The 21,467-nt window shown below is 40.7% G+C and overlaps 1 protein-coding gene across 1 annotated transcript in view; it reads left to right on the forward strand.

Moving 5' to 3' along the window:
* Positions 1–278: 278 nt before the first annotated feature.
* LRRC36 (leucine rich repeat containing 36) overlaps positions 279–21,467 on the forward strand; it is a 33,487-nt gene continuing 12,298 nt past the window's right edge. The window contains 6 exon segments of the mRNA XM_064382947.1: positions 279–403; positions 4,023–4,111; positions 12,866–12,990; positions 14,566–14,617; positions 16,291–16,731; positions 20,118–20,416. Coding sequence (XP_064239017.1) covers positions 279–403; positions 4,023–4,111; positions 12,866–12,990; positions 14,566–14,617; positions 16,291–16,731; positions 20,118–20,416 — 1,131 coding nt within the window.

The raw sequence follows: 21,467 nt of genomic DNA on the forward strand, positions 1-21,467 counted from the left end.
CTTTCAGACAATGGTATGACTTTCAGCCCTAACTTTAGGTATTTGAATTGTTTGCTGCTGCAAGCTCTGCTTTCCTGAAGGGTAGCTATAACTGTGAGGGAGTGGTCACTATGGCTCCCTGTAGTCTCCCTGAGTTACTGCCTGCTCCAGTGACAACATAATAGCATTATTTTGTGACCTGTCTCTAACACTGTCAAGATGAGACTGGTCTTAATTTTTCTTCTGTGAATATGGTTTTCTGATTAACTACCAGTTATGGTTACACCAAAAAAAGAAACATGCTCAGACCATGGTTTTTGCCTCCAGATGACCGGGCTATACGTGAAGGTGAGAGAAAAGCTGCCAAGCTACATTTTAGTCAGTTGGGCAACAGTGGAAATTTTCTTTTAGAGGTGGAAAAAATGTAAGAAGATTATTTACAAGATTTTTAAGTTTGGTTCTGGATATAGGACATAGTGAATTCCTGCTTAGCTTTCTTGATTTTCCAGCAGAAATTTCCCACAAATTATAAGAATCCTCAGATCAGGAATAAAGTGTCTATTCTGCAAACTGAGATTTATCTGGGATGATCATCTGGCCCTCAGTGGGTACATTCTTGTTTTCTTGAACTATTGGGTCTGCTTTGGGTATAATTGTAAATTCTCTAAAGCTGTTGCTCACAGGTAGGATACTATGAGATTACTTATCCCCATAAATGCTTACCAACTCTTTCTAGGTAGAGTTATCAATCAGTTTGTGATCTTTTCCTATTGAATTAGGATTACATTATCATGGGCAAGATTGTTAGAGATAAATTTGTTAAAGGAAGGGAAGAGAAGCATTTCTCTTCAAAACAAAAAGTGAACAAACCTTGAGGCTCTAAAATTTCTGAATGGTAGCTTTGTCCATTTTTTGTTACTAAAATCCTATCAAAAGAAGGAAACATTGTCTTCCATCCTCAAACCTATACTTTTTAAAAAGTAGCTTTGCTGGGCCCGGTGGCTCACGCCTGTAATCCCAGCACTTTGGGAGGCCGAGGCGGGTGGATCACGAGATCAAGAGATTGAGACCATCCTTGTCAACATGGTGAAACCCCGTCTCTACTAAAAATACAAAAAATTAGCTGGGCATGGTGGCGCGTGTCTGTAATCCCAGCTACTCAGGAGGCTGAGGCAGGAGAATTGCCTGAACCCGGGAGGCGGAGGTTGCGGTGAGCCGAGATCGCACCATTGCACTCCAGCCTGGGTAACAAGAGCGAAACTCCGTCTCAAAAAAAAAAAAAAAAAAAAAAAAGTAGCTTTATTATTTAAAAAAAATAGATAGCAGTCCGTTACAATTTTAATAATACAGAAAAGTACACTTAAAAAAGTCAAAATTACTTCATATCCTGTAATTGAGAGTTCACTATTAGTAATGTTTGGTATACATCCTTCCAGATACCCTTGTACTATAGTCACATATAGATGTATCTATTAGTATTTTTTTCTGATGACAAAGGTAATACATGCTTATCGTTGAGAATTTGGAAAGTACAGAAAAAAACACAAGAGAAAAAATAAGTAATTCATAATCCTACCATTCAGAAAGAAACATTATATTCTGGCAAATATCTTTTTTTTTTTTTTTTGAGACGGAGTCTCACTCTGTCACCCAGGCTGGAGTGCAGTGGCACAATCTTGGCTCACTACAACCTCCACCTCCTGGGTTCAAGTGATTCTCCTGCCTCAGCCTCCTGTGTAGCTGGGATTATAGGTGCACACCACTGCCTAGCTTCCCATTTTTAATTTAACGAGGTATCATGAACATGTCCCCACAACATTATTCTTATATTCTTCTCAAGAATAAGTCTTTTATTTGTTTGTTTATTGCTTTTACCTCTACTACTAGAACATAAACTCCATGAGAACAAGGATCTGTTGGTCTTGCTTATTACAGTATTCCTAGTTGCTAGAACCATGTCTGGAATACAGATGTTGCTAAGAAATAATGTGATGAATGATGAATGAATGAAGTCAGTGCCTGTTGGTCTGAGATCCTTTCCTTTTCCAGTGACTTTGCTGTCTCTGCTCTGATCCATTATATATTTTATAGTGTAGCCTTCAGTGAACATTCTTAGTTTCCTATTTTTTAAAATCAGATTTATTGAGGTTACTTTGCATAGAATATTCACACTTTAGACAAAAATTGAACGCTTCTAAAACATTGTGATATATATATATATTTATTTATTTATTTATTTTTGGCACAGAGTCTTGCTCTGTCACCAGGCGCCAGGCTGGAGTGCAGTGGCGCGATCCTGGCTCACTGCAACCTCTGCCTCCCAGGTTCAAGCAATTCTTCTGCCTCAGCCTCCCGAGTAACTGGGACTACAGGTGTGCACCACCATGCCCAGCTAATTTTTGTATTTTTTAGTAGAGACAGGGTTTCACCATGTTGGCTAGGATGGTCTCGATCTCTTGACCTTGTGATCTGCCTGCCTTGGCCTCCCAAAGTGCTGGGATTACAGGCGTGAGCCACCGCACTTGGCCTGTGTTAATGTTTTATGGATTAATTCCTATTTTAAATGCATTGGGTATTATTTACTACAAAAATACAGATAATAATTAACGTATAACAGAATAAACTTTCTAATATGGCAAATAATTAATTCCATCATTTATCTGTTTAGTTACCGTAAAAAGATTGTAAAACTGGAAGCAAAATGTTACTCAAGTACCCTGTATTACTATTAATATCTTATAAGTTTTCTAACCTTGGGTGAAGTTTTTTTTGTAAACCTTTCTGAGTCCCAGTTACCCCACCTATAAATGGAGATAATAACCAGTAGGGGGCCTTTTATGATTACATGAAATGGTGATTGTAAAGCATCTGGTACATAGAGTCTAGGCTTCGTGTACTTACTCTACTACCCAAGATACCTACTGCCTTTCTTGGCTGTTTTTCTAACTAATGGCTGTAGTTGTCTCCTCTATAATTCTTGCTAACAGAACCTTCCCTTCTGTGTCCTAACTATGAGTATTTTAATTCAAAAAAAACTATTCTACTCCCTCAATTCAGATCTAAGTTTGTATCAAGAAAACACAGTATCTAAGTTTTAAATCTTCTGGCTTTCACACTTTAAAGCTGAACTATATAGTGTCCTCTCATATTTCCCAGTATAAATATTACTTTTTAAAAAAACAAAGTATGGCTTTAATGGAATTATTTGTGAAAGATAATTTTTTTTCTTTCTCCTGAGATGGAGTCTCGCTCTGTCATCCAAGCTGGAGTACAGTGGCGCAGTCTTGACTCACTGCCATCTCCACCTCCTGGGTTCAAGCAATTCTCCTGCCTCAGCCTCCTGCGTAGCTGGGACTACAGGTGCATGCCACCACGCCTGGCTAATTTTTGTACTTTTTAGTAGAGACTAAAATTGTATTTGTTTTTTGTGGGTTTTTTTGTATCTTGTATTTTTTTGTATTTGTATTTGTATTTTTAGCAGAGACTAAAATTTTTAGTTTCGCCGTGTTGGCCAGGCTGGTCTCAAACTCCTGACCTTATGATCTGCCCGCCTTGACCTCCCAAAGTTCTGGGATTACAGGTATGAGCCACTGCACCCACCTTAAACATAATTAAATTAATATATTCTAGAGCATTTGAGAAAAATCTGGGCTGGGTGCGGTGGCTCACGCCTGTAATCCTAGCACTTTGGGAAGCCAAGGTGGGCAGATCATGAGGTCAGGAGTTTGAGACCAGCCTGGCCAACATGGTGAAACTTCATCTCTACTAAAATTACAAAAACTTAGCCAGGTGTGGTGGTACGTGCCTGTAATCCCAGCTACTGGGGGGCTGAGACAGGAGAATCGCTTGAACCCGGGAGGCGGAGGTTTCAGTGAGCCGAGATTGCATCACTGCACTCCAGCCTGGGCGACAGAGGGAGACTCCGTTTCAAAAAAAAGAAAAAGAAAAATCTTAACACCATAAACTGTTTTCTAAACAGCATTTACTGGTGATCTCAGAAGCCTTTTTTTTTTAATTTGAAATAAATTATTCTATGTGGGCAGCTCTAGGGAGAAGACAATGAAAAACTGTGTAACAGATGAATGCTCTGCATCAAAAGTCAGTGCTAATGTTGACAGCAGGATTGAAATGGGTAAGTTTTCTCTCTGTGATTATAATATGATTAAAACATCAGTAATCTCAGCTGTCATAACCAATGTAAGATGAAGACACATAGTTGAGAAAGAACAGATTTGAAGCAAGCACAGGTTTACTGGTTGTGTTTTTCTTCCATCCTCTCACTGCCAGAAGGACCTTACAGAACAGGTCTAACCCAGAGCCCATCAAAGCACAAGCTATACTTGGAAAGTTCAATTTCATTTACATCACTTTACATCGTTAGTATACCCAGAAAATCACATTACATCAGTGATTGATTTCATTAGTCAGGGACTGGCAACTCATTTGCATACATGCAGCTTATACCCTGGGCCTCCTGGGCTGCCCACCCAAGAACCTTTGCAGCTGTGGAATCTCTTGTGTTTGGGATATATTCCTGGGGAATGTTTACTGTACTCCTGTAAATACAATTGATAAGTCAGTATGATTAAAGTGGTTATGCCAGGCTGGGTGTGGTGGCTCATGCCTGTAATCCCAGCACTTTGGGAGGCCGAGGCGGGCAGATCACCTGAAATCGGGAGTTTGAGACCAGTCTGACCAACGTGGAGAAACCCCATCTCTCTACTAAAAATACAAAATTAGCCAGGCATGGTGGTGCATGCCTGTAATCCCAGCTACTTGGGAGGCTGAGGCATGAGAATCGCTTGAACCCAGGAGGTAGAGTTTGCAGGGAACTGAAATTGCACCATTGCAGTCCAGCCTGGGCAACAAGAGCGAAACTCCATCTCAAAAAGAAATAAAGAAATAAATAATAAAGTGGTTATGCCACATTATTATAAATAAATAATAAAATGGTCATGCCACAGGCTGGAAGAAAGCTTTCCACCAGAGAAGTTGCATCCAGTGAATCCCTGTGGATTAGCTTAGCACTGTCAGATAAATCAAGTGACCTTTTACTTGAGAAAATGTTCTTTGGTCTCAGTGCTTCTTCCCTTGGAAAGATCTAGTGAATTATACACTAACTCTGAAAATCAATTCCTAAAAGCCCAGCAATAACTTTAGTAGATTGACTCTACACTGTAGTTTAGACATTAAGGATTTTCAGTTTATAACATATATTTTATTTTCCTGATTTCTTATCATTTATTGACAAATCATTTTTACTGTATTTTGTGAGAAAATAAGACACAGGCCAGGCACAGTGGCTTACACCTGTAATCCCAGCACTTTGGGAAGCTGAGATGGATGGATCATTTGAGGCCAGGAATTCAAGACCTTCCTGGCCAACATGGTAAAACCCCCTCTCTACTAAAAATATAAAAAGTAGCCAGGCATGGTGGCACATACTTGTAATCCCAGCTACTTGGATGGCTGAGGCACAAGACTTGATTGATCCTGGGAGATGGAGGTTGCAGTGAGCCAAGATCATGCCACTGCACTCCAGCATGGTTGACAGAGTGAGACTCTGTCTCAAAAAACAAATAAAAAGACATAATGAGATGTGATTTTAATGTTCATTTCTTGGATATCCCAGTACATATAAATATTGGAAGTATGGATTACTTAACTTCATTTTAAATAGCATTTTTTATATTTTAAAATTGATACAACTTTATTGTAATAATTTTGGAAAAGACTGAAAAGCATGAAAAACAATTTAGTCACTCATAAGCCTATCCCCTAAAAAGAATCCTTTTGTATACAGGGTTCCTTGGTATACTGCCTTTGGTATACAGCCTAGTCTTTTTTTCTAGATACAGGCATTTATATATCCATTTCCAGTCAGAGAAAAATAGGCTGAGGCATAATTTGACTGCATCTTTTTGTATGAGCTGAATTAGACTTCATTTATGCCTCATTACTTCATTAACACATTTAAAAAGTCTGAAAGTGCGCTGTCTCTTCTAAGAACAAACTGTTTTGCTAAAGGGCCCATTTCTAAAGGTTCTTAGAAGCTCCAGCTGTTCCCTGGATTTTTTTTAAATATAAAATTTATTTTGCTGCTTTGAAACGTTAAGGAGCTTTGTTTTTCACTAAAAATTGTGTTTGTGCTGGATTCCCTGGAGAGTGTTGCCAGTAAGCACTGTTGGTAATCCAATATGATCAAAGTGGTTATGCCATGTTAATGGCCATGCCACAGGCTAGGAGAAAACTTTCGGGAGAACATCTCCCACTAGCTCAGTTGTTCACAGTGGTGTTTTCCCACCAATCATTTCAAATAGGCAATGAACCTCCACTATCTTGGATCTTCCTCTTAGTCTCCTAACCACATGATCTTTGACTCTTTGAAAGGTTCCTCTCTCTCTTCCCATATCCCCAAAATAGGCATACCTAGGCTATATCTTCAGGCTCTCCTAGTCTTTGCCCCTATTGATCTCATGGATTTTACAGCTTTATTTATAAATACATCAATTTTTTATTTATTTTATTTTATTTTTTGAGGCAGATCTCATTCTGTTGCCCAGGCCAGAGTACAGTGGTGCAATCTCAGCTCACTGCAACCTCTGCCTCCTGGGCTCAAGCCATCTTCCCACTTCAAACTCCTGAGTAGGCAGGGCTACAGATGTGTGCCACCATGCCCAGCTGAGTTTTGTATTTTTTTGTAGAGAGGGGGTTTTGTCATGTTGCCCAGGCTGATCTTGAACTCCTGAGCTCAAGCTATTTGCCCTCCTCAGCCTCCCAAAGTGCTAGGATTATAGGTGTGAGCCACTGTGCCCAGCCTGTTTTATTTATTTATATTTATTTTATATTATTTCCTATATCTTAAATATATTGGTCTAGCTTTGACAACTGGCACCAGTCTCTCTCTGCACCAGGCTCATATTTCTGTTGACCAACTAGTAATATATACTTGGAATCAACATTGTTTAACTTTCTAAACATGTCCAAAGCTAAACATGTCCAAAATAACCCCCAAAACAAACAAACAAACAAACAAATGAGCCCCTCTCCCCCAGACCTAAACAGCTCTTAGGGTTTCATCAGTGTTACAACTTTCCCATCACCCTGACCCAGAATCATGTTGGGATTTGATGCTGCTACTCCTCTGAGCTGAATGTTCCTGCCCTATACTATGATCCAAATTGACAAGCCTTCCTTTCCTTTTTTTTTTTTCTGACACAGGGTCTCACTCTGTCATCCAGGCTGTAGTGCAGTGGCGGGATCTCAGCTCACTGCCACCTCCACTTCCCTAGGTGGCAGAGCTGGGAGTCAAACTCTGGTCCATCTGTCATCACAGTCCTCTTAACCATTACATGATACTGCTTCCCAGTCTCTTCCTCCTTCAATTCATTTTGAACTTTGCTGCCAGATTAATTCTTTTAAAACACAGCTGTGATAATTCATTATGCTTGCCTGCTCAAAAACTTCTCTCGCTCCCACTCCCCTACTAAATTAAGCCTAAATTCCTTTGCTTGTCATATAAGACTCCCCTAAGCTCTATCTGTAATTTATCTCTTCAGCCTAAACTGAAATCTTATCTTCTGTTTATCAGCTACAATGTCCAATACTTAATCACACCACTCCTTCCTCCCCAAATAGTTTTTCCTTTCTCCCTCCTCTGTCCCTAAACTAATGCTGTCCCTCTGCTTGTAATGCTTTACTCAAATCCTACCCAAAGCCCATACATTTTAGTGAAACTTTTTTTTTTTTTTTTTTTTTGAGATGGAGTCTTGCTCTGTGGCCCAGGCTGTAGTGCAATGGCGCGATCTTGGCTCACTGCAACCTCTGCCTCCCGGGTTCAAGCAATTCTTATGCCTCAGCCTCCCGAGCAGCTGGGATTACAGATGTGCACCACTACATCCAGCTAATTTTTGTATTTGTAGTAGAAATGGGGTTTCACCATGTTGGCCAGGCTGGTCTCAAATTCCTGACCTTAGGTGATCCACCCACCCTGGCTTCCCAAAGTGCTGGGATTACAGGCGTGAGCCACCACACCTGGCCGAAACTTTTTTTTTTTTGAGACAGAGTCTCACTCAGTTGCTCAGGCTGGAGTGCAGTGGTGCCATCTCGGCTTATTGTAACCTCCGCTTCCCAGGTTCAAGCAATTGTCATGCCTCAGCCTCCCGAGTACCTGGGATTACAGGTGTGCACCGCCAGGCCCAGCTAATTTTTGTGTTTTTAGTAGAGATGGAGTTTTACCATGTTGGCCAGCCTGGTCTGGAACTCCCAACATCAAGTGATCCACCCACCTGGGCCTCCCAAAGTGCTGGGATTACAGATGTGAGCCGCTGCATCTGGCCAATAATCTGATTTTTAAAACATACTTTATTTTTTAGAACAGTTTTAGACTCAAAGCAAAATTGAGCAGACAGTAGAGTTCCCATATACTCTACTAGCACACATGTACAGCCTCCCCTACTATGAACATCCTGCCTCAGAGTGGTACATTTGTTACAATCAGGTTAACCTGTACTGAAACACGGAAGTCCATAGTTTACATTAGGTTTCACTCTTGGGTACATTCTATGGGTTTGATGAATGTATAATGACATGTATCTACCATTGTAGTATCATACAAAAATAGCTTCACTGCCCTATGAATTATCTGTGCTTGCCTATTCATTCCTTCATCCTCTGTAATTCTTGGCAACCACTGATCTTTTTACGGTCTCCATAGTATTGCCTTTTCCAGAATGTTGTGTAGTTGGAATCATTCAGTATGTGGCCTTTCAGATTGTCTTCTTTCACTTAGCAATATACACTTAAGTTTCTTACATGCCTTTTCATGGCTTGACAGCACATTTCTTCTTAGTGCTGAATAATATTTTATTGTCTGGATGTACCACAGTTTATTTATCTACTCACCCACTGAAAGACATCTTGGTTGCTTCCAAGTTTTGGCAATTATGACTAGAGTTATTATAAACAACCTCGTGCAGGTTTTTGTGTGGGCATAAGTTTTCAACTCATTTGGGTAATTAACAAAGAACATGATTGCTGGATCATATAACAGTATGTTGAGCTTTGTAAGAAACTGCCAAATTATTCCAATATAATCTTTTTAAGATGTCTTTGTATACGAGTTTAGTTTCTTAAATTGTAGTTTCTTGAACTGGACTCCTGTTCTCAGAGTTTATTAGAACATTGAGCTTGAGAAACACTGATGTGCCTGGTGACATGCTATAGAAGCCCAGTGTGTGGTGGGGCAGTGGAGAAAGATTTTGTGGCAGATAGGGAAACAAAGCCATCAGACCTTACAGGCTGGAGAGCAATGGGATGGCCTGAAAAGAGGAGCAGCCCGTATTGGTTGGTGAGGTTGGTGTGAATTACTATGAGGAAGTGGTAAGGAGCATGGTAAGTTGTGAAGAAAGCCATGTGTTGGTGTGGTTGGTTGGAAAGTTTATGTTGGGTAGAAGGTCGATTCTGGAGAACAATGAATACCTTACTAAGAATAATTTACATTTATCCTTTAGGTACTAGTTGAAAAGGACCTAATTCACTCATTTAGCCAGTTCTCTTTACCTTTAAATAGAGTCCTACCTAAAATATACTGATCTTCTAAAAATATACTGATCTTATTCTAAAATAACAAGGAAAAATTCACCACAGCCAACCTCAGTGGCTCATTCCTGTGTCTAGAAGATGTGTCAAGATATTCTTTATAACTCATTGAAATCCATCCTATTTTAACATGTTGATCCATGTCATTCTTGCTTTAGCCATAATGGAGTTTTGGCTGAATAAAAATTAGCTTGGAATACCACAGACTTCTCAAAATAGTCACTTAAAACAAGATAGTTCATTTCTCTCTCATATAGAAAACTAGATGTTGACAATCTAGGGCTGCCATGGGGAAAGTTCTAAGAGGAGAATAATGAATATGGGAGTAGGGCAGTCAGCAATCTCTGCAAGTGGAAATGAGAGCAATTCAGCAAAGAAGTGCGTTATCTACTGGGCAAATCCTGTGTTAGGGGCTAAGCAGACAAGGAAATGATTAAAATAGTGTCACATCTTCACATACTCTGGAGAGTATTTATTACAGCTAATTAAGTCACAAGTAGGCTTCACTGTGAGACAAGAGCTCCACTGTGGCAGAGATACAGAGGGATGTTCAAGGAAAGGCGGTTGCAGTTAGTACTCATTGCAGGCCTGGGAAAAGGCTGCACAAGAGAGGAAACACTTCAGTTGGGCGTTCAAATAGAATTCAGCGGGCATAGTTGAGGGAAAAATGCGTTCAATGTAGAGGGAAAAGCAGCAGCAAAGACAGGTGAGACAGATCAGAAAATTGACTCAGCTTGTGGCTGGAGATAAGGCCAAGTTGCAAAGGGCCCTTTACTAATTATGTTCATTTTCTTCTCTTGAAAATAGGTAATAATTAAATATTTCTTAGAGGTGAGGCAGGCTTAAATGTATGAGTTTGAGAGATAAGCTAGATTTAGTTAGTGGGAGGTAATGAGGACCTGTCCTAGGAGGCAATGGTAAAATAAATGCAGATGAGGAAGCACAGATTAAGTCCTGGAGGATATGAAAAGAAAGCCTGGACACAAAACATGAAGTATTTTCACCTGCAGTGTTTTGCTCTATAGTTCAAACTTTAGAAGAATAGAATTTCTGAATAAAAGACACAACTATTATTTAAAGGGGGAGAGAACACAAGGTTACTAAGAGTACACACAGTTTGTGCATGATGGGAAAAAAATCACCTCACTAATTTCCTTTAATAATTATATCTGCAATAGTTATTACATAATATCTTAAAAGTCAGGGATTGTGTTGTTTTTATTGGTGATTAGCAATTTGAGACTGGGTACAGTGGCTCATGCCTGTAATCCCAGCACTTTGGAAGGCCAAGGTGGGCAGATCATGAGGTCAGAAGATCGAGACCATCCTGGCTAACACGGTGAAACCTCGTCTCTACTAAAAATACAAAAAATTAGCCGGCTGTGGTGGTGGCACACCTGTAGTCCCAGCTACTCAGGAGGCTGAAGCAGAAGAATCCTGGAGGTTGCAGTGAGCCGAGATCACGCTACTGCACTCCAGCCTGGGCAACGGAGCGAGACTGTCTCAAAAAAAATAAAAAAGTAAAATTATAAAACAGGAAGAAATATTAAAATTTATTTGTCACTTTTTTGTGAATATATGTATGAAACTAACATCAAAATTTGAAAGTTGAACTGCAAACTACTAATGGGATTTTCTTCTTTCAGAGATGGAGTCTCGCTCTGTCACCCAGGCTGGAGTACAGTGGTGTGATCTCAGCTCACTGCAACATCCGCCTGCTGGGTTCAAGCAATTCTCCTGCCTCAGACTCTCAAGTAGCTGGGATTATAGGCATCCACCACCATGCCCGGCTAATTTTTGTATTTTTAGTAGAGATGGAGTTTCACCATGTTGGCCAGGGTGCTCTCAAACTCCTGACCTCAGGTGATCCACCCACCTCGGCCTCCTAAAGTGCTGGGATTACAGGTGTGAGCCACAGTGCCTGGCCCTAACAGGATTTTTTAAATGAAAATGGAACGCTATTTCCTTTACTTTTTAAAAATTATTTTTCTTTCATTAGAAAATAAATCTTGCCAGGCATGGTGGCTCATGCCTGTAATCCTAACACTTTCAGTGCCGAGGCTAGCAGATCGCTTGAGCCTAGGGGTTTAGACCCACCTGAGTAACATAGGGAGACCCTGTCTCTATTTTTAAAAAATTGTTTTTAATGTAAAAATAAAAATATAGAAAACAAATATTATTCAAAGTAATATACAGAGTGTTCTAATTTTTTTTCCTTCTTTTCCAGAGAGAGAGTTGCTCTGTTGCCCAGGCTGGAGTGCAGTGGCGCGATCTCGGCTCACTGCAACCTCCACCTCCCGGGTTCAAGCAGTTTTTCTGTCTCAGCCTCCCGAGTAGCTGGGATTACAGGCGCGGGCCACCATGCCTGGCTAATTTTTATATTTTTAGTAGAGACAGGGTTTCACCATGTTGTCCAGGCTGGTCTCAAATTCCTGACTTCATGATGCACCTGCCTCAGCTTCTTAAAGTCCTGGGATTACAGGTGTGAGCCACCATGCCCGGCCATAAATTTGAATTTATATAGAGATCCTAAAGTACTACTAATAAATATATTTAAGCTCATGGTGAATATTTCCAGCCCAATCACTAAGTTGATCAATAATTTTACAAGGATTTTATAAATAACAGGGAATGATATTTCCACATTCTCTGTGTGGTAACCAATAAAACAAGAACCTCTCTAATAGCATTAGAGAGGAATAAAACAAAATTAAACAAAATAACCTGTAAAAAATATATTGGGAGACCTAAGGATTTAGCATTCTTCTCCATGAAATAGGTCCTGACTAGTTTCTCTCTTTTTACAAAAGAGAGAAAACAAGGCAGAAAAAGGCTGGTTTGAAATAGTCAATCAGTGCTGACTGCTGATTAGTATCCTGGAGATATGTAATGCCAGGAGTCTATTCCCAGGATCTCCCTCTTTAGTTGGAGATTATTGAATTGGTATTAATGTTAATTATTTATTCGCTTAGGAAATGTGTGAAATATTTGCCTTCCACTCAGTTTCTGTTGAGCACTTCATAATTTATGAAGCCATTTCATATCCATTTTTTTAACCTGGCTCAACCCTAAGAGATAGGCAGTTTAGATTTTATCATCTCTGTTTTCCAAATGAAGTGAGAAATGTAGAGAGGTTAAGTGATTTGCCCAAGTTCACATGGTCTCCAAGTGGTGGCACCAGAACTAGCACTCAATCTTGTGACTTTCCTTCTAGTATCTTTCCATTAGACATGCTGCCTTTGAAGTCTGGTCAGTGCTTCATTGTATGCCTTTTCTTTTAACACAGACTCAAACAAAGGACTTTTTATTCCCTTCCCCAACCGGAAAATAAAGGATTCCCTAAGTACTTCTGCAACCCAGGGCAACGGTACACCTGCTCAGAAATTAGACAACTTCCCACTAGGGACACAGGTAATGTATTCACTCTCCTGCGGATATGTTGACTAGTCAATGATTAATACTGATAATTGAATGGGCTCTCAATTATTTATGAAGGTTTCAGAGGACTTATTGACTGAAGGCACTTTAGACCCTTTTAAAGGAAAGGACAGGACAGAATGCAGAGTACCTTCTCCATTAATTTCAATCTCCCATTTCCCTTTCTCCCACTAACCTGTTATCTAATGTCATGTATTTATACATATAACTTTAGCATATCTATGACAGGCGTTTCGGTCCTCAAACAAGAATGCAACTGTTACAGTTTTTGACTGGTTTTAAATTTTCTCCTCTCTATCCAAAATCTCCATCTCCTGTTGCCTTGCTTCTTACATTTTCTACCTCTACCTTTTAATATTGAGTCTTACATTTCAGGGATGGCTTTCCCAAAGCTGCCTCTGCAGTGTAACAAAAAAAGCAAAGTTTAAGGGGTAGAGATGGCATGGAAGTTGTGGGCAATGGGAAGATAGAGATCATGCAAGATGGGAGAGGAGTGAAAAATAAGTTTTTAGTGAAAAAACTGGTGAGAGAAGGGTTGCAACCATTATGTAAGACTTGTTTGTATGAGCGAATATGATACAAGGAGCAGAATTGACTACTTCATATTCACCTCCCTTTCTGTGCCCTTTCTTTGATACATTTATGAGCAGTAAAATTGTAGGAAATAGCCAGGAAGAGAAAGAAAAGCAGCAAAGGCTCTGATTAATCCATAATTTGGATAATCAAGATTGAATTAGTAAAGTTAGTACTGTTCAGTCTGGATATATAACTTCATCTTTTAAAAAGATAAGCATTTAATCAGTTTCTTTGTTTTTGGAGATTCTACTTGAGTGACTTAGAAATGATCTCAGTTACCATTTTTAAAACCATATTGACTTAAGGAAATGGAGACAAAGAGTATTGCAATCTCCAGTTAAATAGCACTTCTTAGATAAAAAAGCAAACAAAAAACTTCTCTGAAATTACTTGTTAAAGTGAGAAAAAAGGAAATTGAATAGCTTGCTATATCTTTTTAGTTTTAGTAATAAGGAAGTGGGATTTCTTTCTCTCCATGACTACCAAAAAGATACTTAATACTTTTAAGATAATTTTTTTAAGAGCAAACCCTAGATGGCTTTCTATTTTGCTTTAATCCTTGCATAGTTATGCTTCTGATTAATTTTCAGCCTATTAAAACCCCCTTAGCTACTGTGGTTTATAGCTTTACCAGCCAGTAAAATAAGTCTGAAAGTCCTTTAAACAGAAAAAGCAGTTGGAAAGTAGCCATTGTCTAACTTCTATGCTGAGCTATCTAAAGCAGAGAAAATACAGTCATTGTTTGCTATGTCCTTTACCTCCTAAGGATATTCAAGCAACTCTGGAATCTCCTTGTATTGTGACTGTTTTAAAATAGACTTAAACTGGACCTTTGCTTAAAGGTCTGTTTCCCTAGCTTGCAAGGATAGTCTTTCCCTTTAATAGGAAAGTATTCTGAACCCCTGGTCTAATAAGCTCCATATTTGAATGCACATGGACTTCCTTCTACCTAAACTTTCTAACTTTTTTTAGACACAGGAAGTGGCAAGAAGGGAGATGCCAAGTGACAATCACCAGGAAGATGGTAAATATTTTGCTCACTGAGTATTTTTCCCCCCACACTAATCAGAGAAGTCTGGATGTGATGGGATTTGGGAGATGAAGATGTCTCAATATGGGGGCCCTATTTAGCCAACTAATTTCTGCTTTCATGAAAAACTGTCAGGATGACTAGTAACCTGTGGGACTTTTCTGCTTAAAGAGTGAATATTCTGACCTCCTTTGTTCTTGATTTTTTTGCATTGGCCAACTATTCTTTTTCTTACTTTTTTTGTCTTCTTTTATATTATTTTTTATTCTTCCATTTGTTTCTACTAGTTTATAAGTTATGTACTTTTTCTATGCTTTCAGTATTATTCCCCAAATGATAATATGTGTCCTTAACTTACATAATTTTTACATGTTAATACCTTAAGTCTTCTTTTGGATAATTCAAAAACCTTAGAGTACTTTATTCCATTTACTCTTTCCTGACTTATGTTTTTTTTTTCTTTTTTTTACTATAATCGTCTTTGGAAGACTTATATGTTATTATTATTGATTTTTTAAATTCTCTATATTTTTAAAGACTTCACAAGACATTATTTTTAATATAGTTAATGTTTATTTAAATCTATCCATTTATTTACCACGGTTTGCTCACTTCCTTTTTCTTCCCAGACTTCCCTTCTGATATCATTTTCCCTTGCCTTTTAGTAGTACATACTTTAGTGTAGGTCTATTAGTGATGAGCTCTTTCAGCTTTTCTTTGTGTGATAATGCCTCTATTTCACCATCATCCTTGAAAGGTATTTTTTTTGGGAGGTATAGATTTTTAGGTTGGCAGTTCATTCTCTCTTTCCACTTTTTTTTTTTTGAGACAGGGTCACAATCTGTTGTCCAGGCTGGACAGTACAGTGGCACAATCATAGCTCATTATAACCTCAAACTTCCGGGCTCAAGCAATCCTCCCAGCTCAGTCTTCCAAGTAGTTAGGACTACCACCACACCTGGCTAATGAAAAAAAAATTTTTTTTGGCTGGGCGCAGTGGCTCATGTCTGTAATCCCAGCACTTTGGGAGGCCGAGGCAGGTGGATCACCTGAGGTCAGGAGTTCAAGACCAGCCTGGCCAACATGGTGAAACCCCATCTCTACAAAAAATACAAAAATTAGGTGGGCATGGTATCACATTCCTATAATCCCAGCACTTTGGGAGGCCGAGGTAGGTGGATGACTTGAGGTCAGGAGTTGGAGATGAGCCTGGTCAACATGGCAAAACCCATCTCCACTAAAAATACAAAAATTAGCTGGGCATGGTGGCACGTGCCTGTAATCCCAGTTGCTCGGGAGGCTGAGACACGAAAATTTCTTGAACCTGGGAAGCAGAGGTTGCAGTGAGCCGAGATTGTGCCAATGCACTCCAGCCTGGGCAACAGACTAAGACTCTGTCTCAAAAAAAAAAAAAAGAAAAGAAATTTGTCTCCAGAATGTTATAGATTCTTTCCTGTTTACACAGAAGTCCCATGTATTATTGGTGGTGGTGGTGTTCCATGTGGAAGTCCTTTCCTCACTTTATGCGCCATTGATCAGAATTATAAACCACTTCTTCCTGATAAGTGTTTCTGGCAGACAGAGTATGTTCAGTGAACAGAGGTACTCCCAGCTCGGCTACAAAGAATTCTTACCATGTTTTGTTTTTTTCCCTTGGTGGAGATTAGAGTTCAGACACTACTTGCCTCTTCAGTCCACAGTCCGATCCCCAGAGAAGATGACTAGAGAAGGGTACCGACTATCTTTTTTGGACAGTAAGTCTTCAGGTTCTTTTCCAGAAAAGGAATTGATACCAAAACCTGATACTTTTCATCTTACTCATGATGCCTCATTGAGTAAATGCCTGGATGTGGGTGATTCTAGCCAGATCCATCCCTATCAGTTACCTTCAGATGTTGGTCTGGAAAATTATGACAGTCGTTATTCTCAAACTCTATCCCTGCATGGAAGTCTTGGTAAAAGACCTCAGAGAAGCAAGAACTATCAAGAATATAGCATAAAGCCTTCAAATGACATAAAGGCCACCACTTCACACTCCTGTGGAGACTTACTGACTTCTCTGTCAAACCCTGACTCCAGCGCTGGGAGGCTTTTGAAGCTTAGTTCAGGTAACAGCTTCTTGTCAGTTTACAGGTCTTCTTCATAGGCATGAAGATAGAAGGTATAACTGAAAATTTTGGAATTAACCCTTCTGGAATTGCATTAGGATTTCTTAAGTTGTATTTCAAGGTCACCAGTGGTTCTTGGAACCCCCCAGAAATACGTAGGGTATGAGTTTAACATGATGTGTGTAATAGGGAAAATTTGTAGGAAAGTGAGCATCACAGCTACTTGCTATTTTAGTTAAGTAGCATCTCAGGACATCTAGTCAGTTCTATCCTGAGTTACTTTCAGAAAAAGTTAGTTTCACACTTGCAATCCCAGCACTTTGGGAGGCCAAGATGGGCAGATCACAAGGTCAGGAGTTCAAGATCAGCCTGGCAAACATGGTGAAACCCCATCTCTACCAAAAATACAAAAAAAAAAAAAAATTAGCCAGGCGTGGTGGTATGCGCCTGTAATCCCAGCTACTCCAGAGGCTGAGACAGGAGAATTGCTTAAACCCAGGAGGCGGCGGTTTCAGTGAGCCAGGATTGGGCCACTCCACTCCAGCCTGAGTGACAGAGCAAGACTCTGTCTCAAAAACAATAACAAAAACAGAAGAAGTTAGTTTCAGAGTTAGTGATAGAGATCACTTTTCTGTTATTTATTTATTCAGCCAAACTTATCGAACATCTACAGTGTCCCAGACACTGTTCTAGCTCTGCAAATAAAGTAGCAAATAAACTAAAGTTCTATGTATCTCTTACCATAATAAAAAGACAGCCCCTACTTTCATGGAGTTTACATTCTAATGGGGTAAGACACATGACAAACATTTTAACATGTAAATATATGTCAGGTTATGGTAAGCGCTGTGGAAAAAATTATATAAGGGCATAGAGAGTGGTAAGGAGGAGGGGATGCTTTAGATAGAATGGTCAAGAAAGCTCTGATGAGGCACCATAAAAGTAGAGACTTAAATGAAGTGGGAGTGTAAGCCATGTGGGTCTGGGAGGAGAACTTTCTAGACAGTGGGAATAAATGCAAAGGTCCTGAGGCTGGAACATACTTGTCATGTTCAAGGAAGCTCAGGGAAGCCAGTGTAGCTGCAGCAAAGTAAGTAGAGTGTATAGATGAAGAAAGATGCCACACTTTTATTCTGGGTGAGATCAGAAGTAGTTGGAGGCTTTACAGCAAGGGAGTGACGTGATCTCACTTAAGAATTACTGTGGGCCAGGTGCAGTGGCTCATGCCTGTAATCCCAGCTCTTTGGGAGGCTGAGGCCAGTGGATCATGTGGTCTGGAGTTCGAGACCAGTCTGGCCAACATGGTGAAACCCTGTCTCTACTAAAAATACAAAAATGTGCCGGGCATAGTAGCACAAGCCTGTGGTCCCAGCTACTTGGGAGGCTGAGGCAGGAGAATCGCTTGAACCCAGGAGGCGGAGGTTGCAGTGAGCTAAGATCATGCCACTGTACTCCAGCTTGGGCAACAGAGCTAGACTTCATCTCCAAAAAAAAAAGAAAAGAAAATATTGGAAGCAAGGCAGTAGAGTTACTGAATACAGACAACCCTTAGTCTGTTCTCACACTGCTAATAAAGACATACCCAAGACAGGGTAATTTATAAAGGAAAGAGGTTTAATTGACTCACAGTTCCACATGGCTAGGGAGGCCTCACAACCATGGTGGGAGACGAATGAGGAGCAAAGTCACATCTTACATGACAGCAGGCAAGAGAGCTTGTATAGGGGAACTCCCCTTTATAAACCATTAGATCTTGTGAGACTTACTGTCATGAGAACAGCACGGGAAAGACCCACCCCCATGATTCAGTTACCTCACACCAGGTCCTTCCCATGTCATGTGGGAATTACAGGAGCTATAATTCAAGATGAGATTTGGATGGGGATACAGCCAACCCATATCAACCCCTTCAAGGAGTTTTGTAGTAAATGGAAGCAGATAAATGGAACTGTAGCTGGAGAGGGGATGGGGTCAAGGAGATCCTGTTAGAAATGATCTAGTAGAGGGAAAACTGATGATGCCAGGGAGAAAAAGGACCATTATAAGAAAATAAGAAAATAGAATCCAGTCCACCAGTGGAGAGTCTGGCTTTAGATAAAAGTACAGATAGTTCATCTATTGTAAGAAGACAGGCAGAGAATTTATTAATACAAATACAGGTGAGTTGGTAGATTTGATGGTGTAATCACTTAGATGTTTTCTTTTTTTTTTGAAGACGGGGTTTCACCATGTTGGTCAGGCTGGTCTTGAACTCCCGACCTCAGGTAATCTGCCTGCCTTGGCCGCCAAAGTGCTTGGATTACAGGCGTGAGCCACCACGCCAAGCAGATGTTTTCTTTGATTGCCTCTCAGTGAAATAAAGGAGGTTGGGACCCGGAAGTAAGGAGGGAAGAGAAGGTGTTGGAAGTTTGAAGAGAGATGTGAAATATTTGTCTCAGAGAATAGAAGAGTAAATTGGCCAGAGTCTATTAGGAGAGACTGGGCACGGTGGCTCATGCCTGTAATCCTAGCACTTTGGGAGACCGAGGCCGGTGGGTCACTTGAGGCCAGGAGTTCAAGACCAGACTGGCTGACATGGCGAAAACCCATCTCTACTAAAAATACAAAAATTAGCTGGGCATGGTGGTGCATGCCTATAGACCCAGCTACTTGGGAGGCTGGGGCAGGAGAATATCTTGAACCCAGGAGGCAGAAGTTGCAGTGAGCTGAGATTATACCACTGCACTCCAGCCTGGGCAACAGAGTGAGACTCTCTCTCAAAAAAAAAAAAAAAAAAAAAAATTAGAAGAACTAGGCACCATTAAGAATGCAGTTATAGTGGTCATGAGTTTAAAGTGAGAAAGGTCAGAACAGATGCGTTTTGTTCTCCGGCTATGTTCCCCTGCTCTGATATAGGCTTGGAACATGTGGATGATTGAATTTAACCAGAGTTGGAGGTTTGGGTTTTGTTGGGATTTTTTTTGAGACGAAGTCTTGCTCTGTTGCCCAGGCTGGAGTGCAGTGGTGCTGTCTCTGCTCACTGCAACCCCACCTCCCAAGTTCAAGCGATTCTCTGCTTCGGCCTCCGGAGTAGCTGAGATTACAGGCGCCTGCCACCATGCCCAGCTAATTTTTATATTTTTAGTAGAGGCGGGGTTTCACCATCTTGGCCAGGCTGGTCTTGAACTCCTGACCTTGTGATCCGCCCACCTCAGCCTCCCAAAGTGCTGGGATTACAGACGTTAGCCACCAAGCCCAGCCATCAGAGTTGGAGTTTTGTCAGAGAGTTGATGGTGTATGCTAGAGAGTGGTTATTATGACCCTTGGAGTACAGGCCAGATATGGGTAGAAGTGAGACATGAGGGAGTCAAAGGGCTGGTTCATCTCTCAGCCTGTTTCCTCCACAGATCTGTATGCCACAACCCATTTTAATAGTGACCCTGCTTTACTCGTCAATGTAGAGCAACAATTATCCACCAGCCTCGGCGATTTAACACCAGCACATGGTTCTGTCTCAAACAACACTGTCCTGGGAAACAGGGCAACTCCTCTGCAGACACTGCTGTTGTCTCCTGGGACTTCAGAAGACAGAGAGATTTTTACCAAGAGGTCATTAAGCCCATCAAAGAGAGGATTCAAATGGAAGGATAATATTCATGCCAACCTGAATCGAAAGCATGGTTTCCTAGATGCTACAGGCAGCGAGGCAAGTGTTGGCTTGTTTGTGTTTGTGCAAGAAACATGTCAGGTTCAAGACCAGAATGAGGGTTCTCTTAGGAGTGGAGGTGGTTCTGACCAACAGGGCTAAAAGTTCAAAGAGATTTTCAGAGGCTGGTGGCTAATACTGCCAGGTTAATGCTTTTGAGTCTTCTGCCCTTGGGAAAGTCATTCCTCCACTCCTGCCATTTTCTCACTTCTATCACAGGGAGAACTGCCCCTGATCTACTTCCGGCTGAAGACTGATCTTTGTAGTATCTATGTTTATAGTCTCATCATATTTACACATTTGCTTCTGCCACACATGACTAACTTGAAATAGTTCGTATAAAAGCATTGCTTCAGGCTGGGTGCAGTAGTGTGTGCCTGTAATCCCAGCACTTTGGGAGGCCGGGTGGGTAGATCACCTGAGGTTAAGAGTTCAAGACCAGCCAGGTCAACATGGCAAAACCCTGTCTCTACTAAAAAAATACAAAAATTAGCTGGGTGTGGTAGCGTGCGCCTGTAGTCCCAGCTACTCTGCTCAGGAGGCTGAGGCAGGAGACTCTCTTGAACCTGGGAGGCAGAGGTTGTAGTGAGCCGAGATTGTGCCACTGCACTCCAGCCTGGGTGCCAGAGTGACTCAGTTTCATAAAAAATAATAATAATAAAAGCATTGCTTTGCTTTTCTGTCTAGAAGTTAAAATGATTTAAATTTTTTTTCCCCAAGGTAACAGCAAGCAGAAGATGAATTAGATTATCCAAGGGATTTTTAGCTGAAAGTAGTTCAGAGAATGAATGAAAAATCAAGAACCAGCCGGGCGCGGTGGCTCACGCCTGTAATCCCAGCACTTTGGGAGGCCGAGGTGGGTGGATCACGAGGTCAAGAGATCAAGACCATCCTGGTCAACATGGTGAAACCCTGTCTCTACTAAAAATACAAAAAATTAGCTGGGCACAGTGGCGTGTGCCTGTAATCCCAGCTACTCAGGAGGCTGAGGCAGGAGAATTGGCTGAACCCAGGAGGCGGAGATTGCGGTGAGCCGAGATCACGCCATTGC

Source organism: Aotus nancymaae, unplaced genomic scaffold (genome assembly GCF_030222135.1).
Source record: "Aotus nancymaae isolate 86718 unplaced genomic scaffold, 86718_ANA_hifiasm-v0.15.2.pri h1tg000030l, whole genome shotgun sequence".
Lineage (NCBI taxonomy): Eukaryota > Metazoa > Chordata > Mammalia > Primates > Aotidae > Aotus > Aotus nancymaae.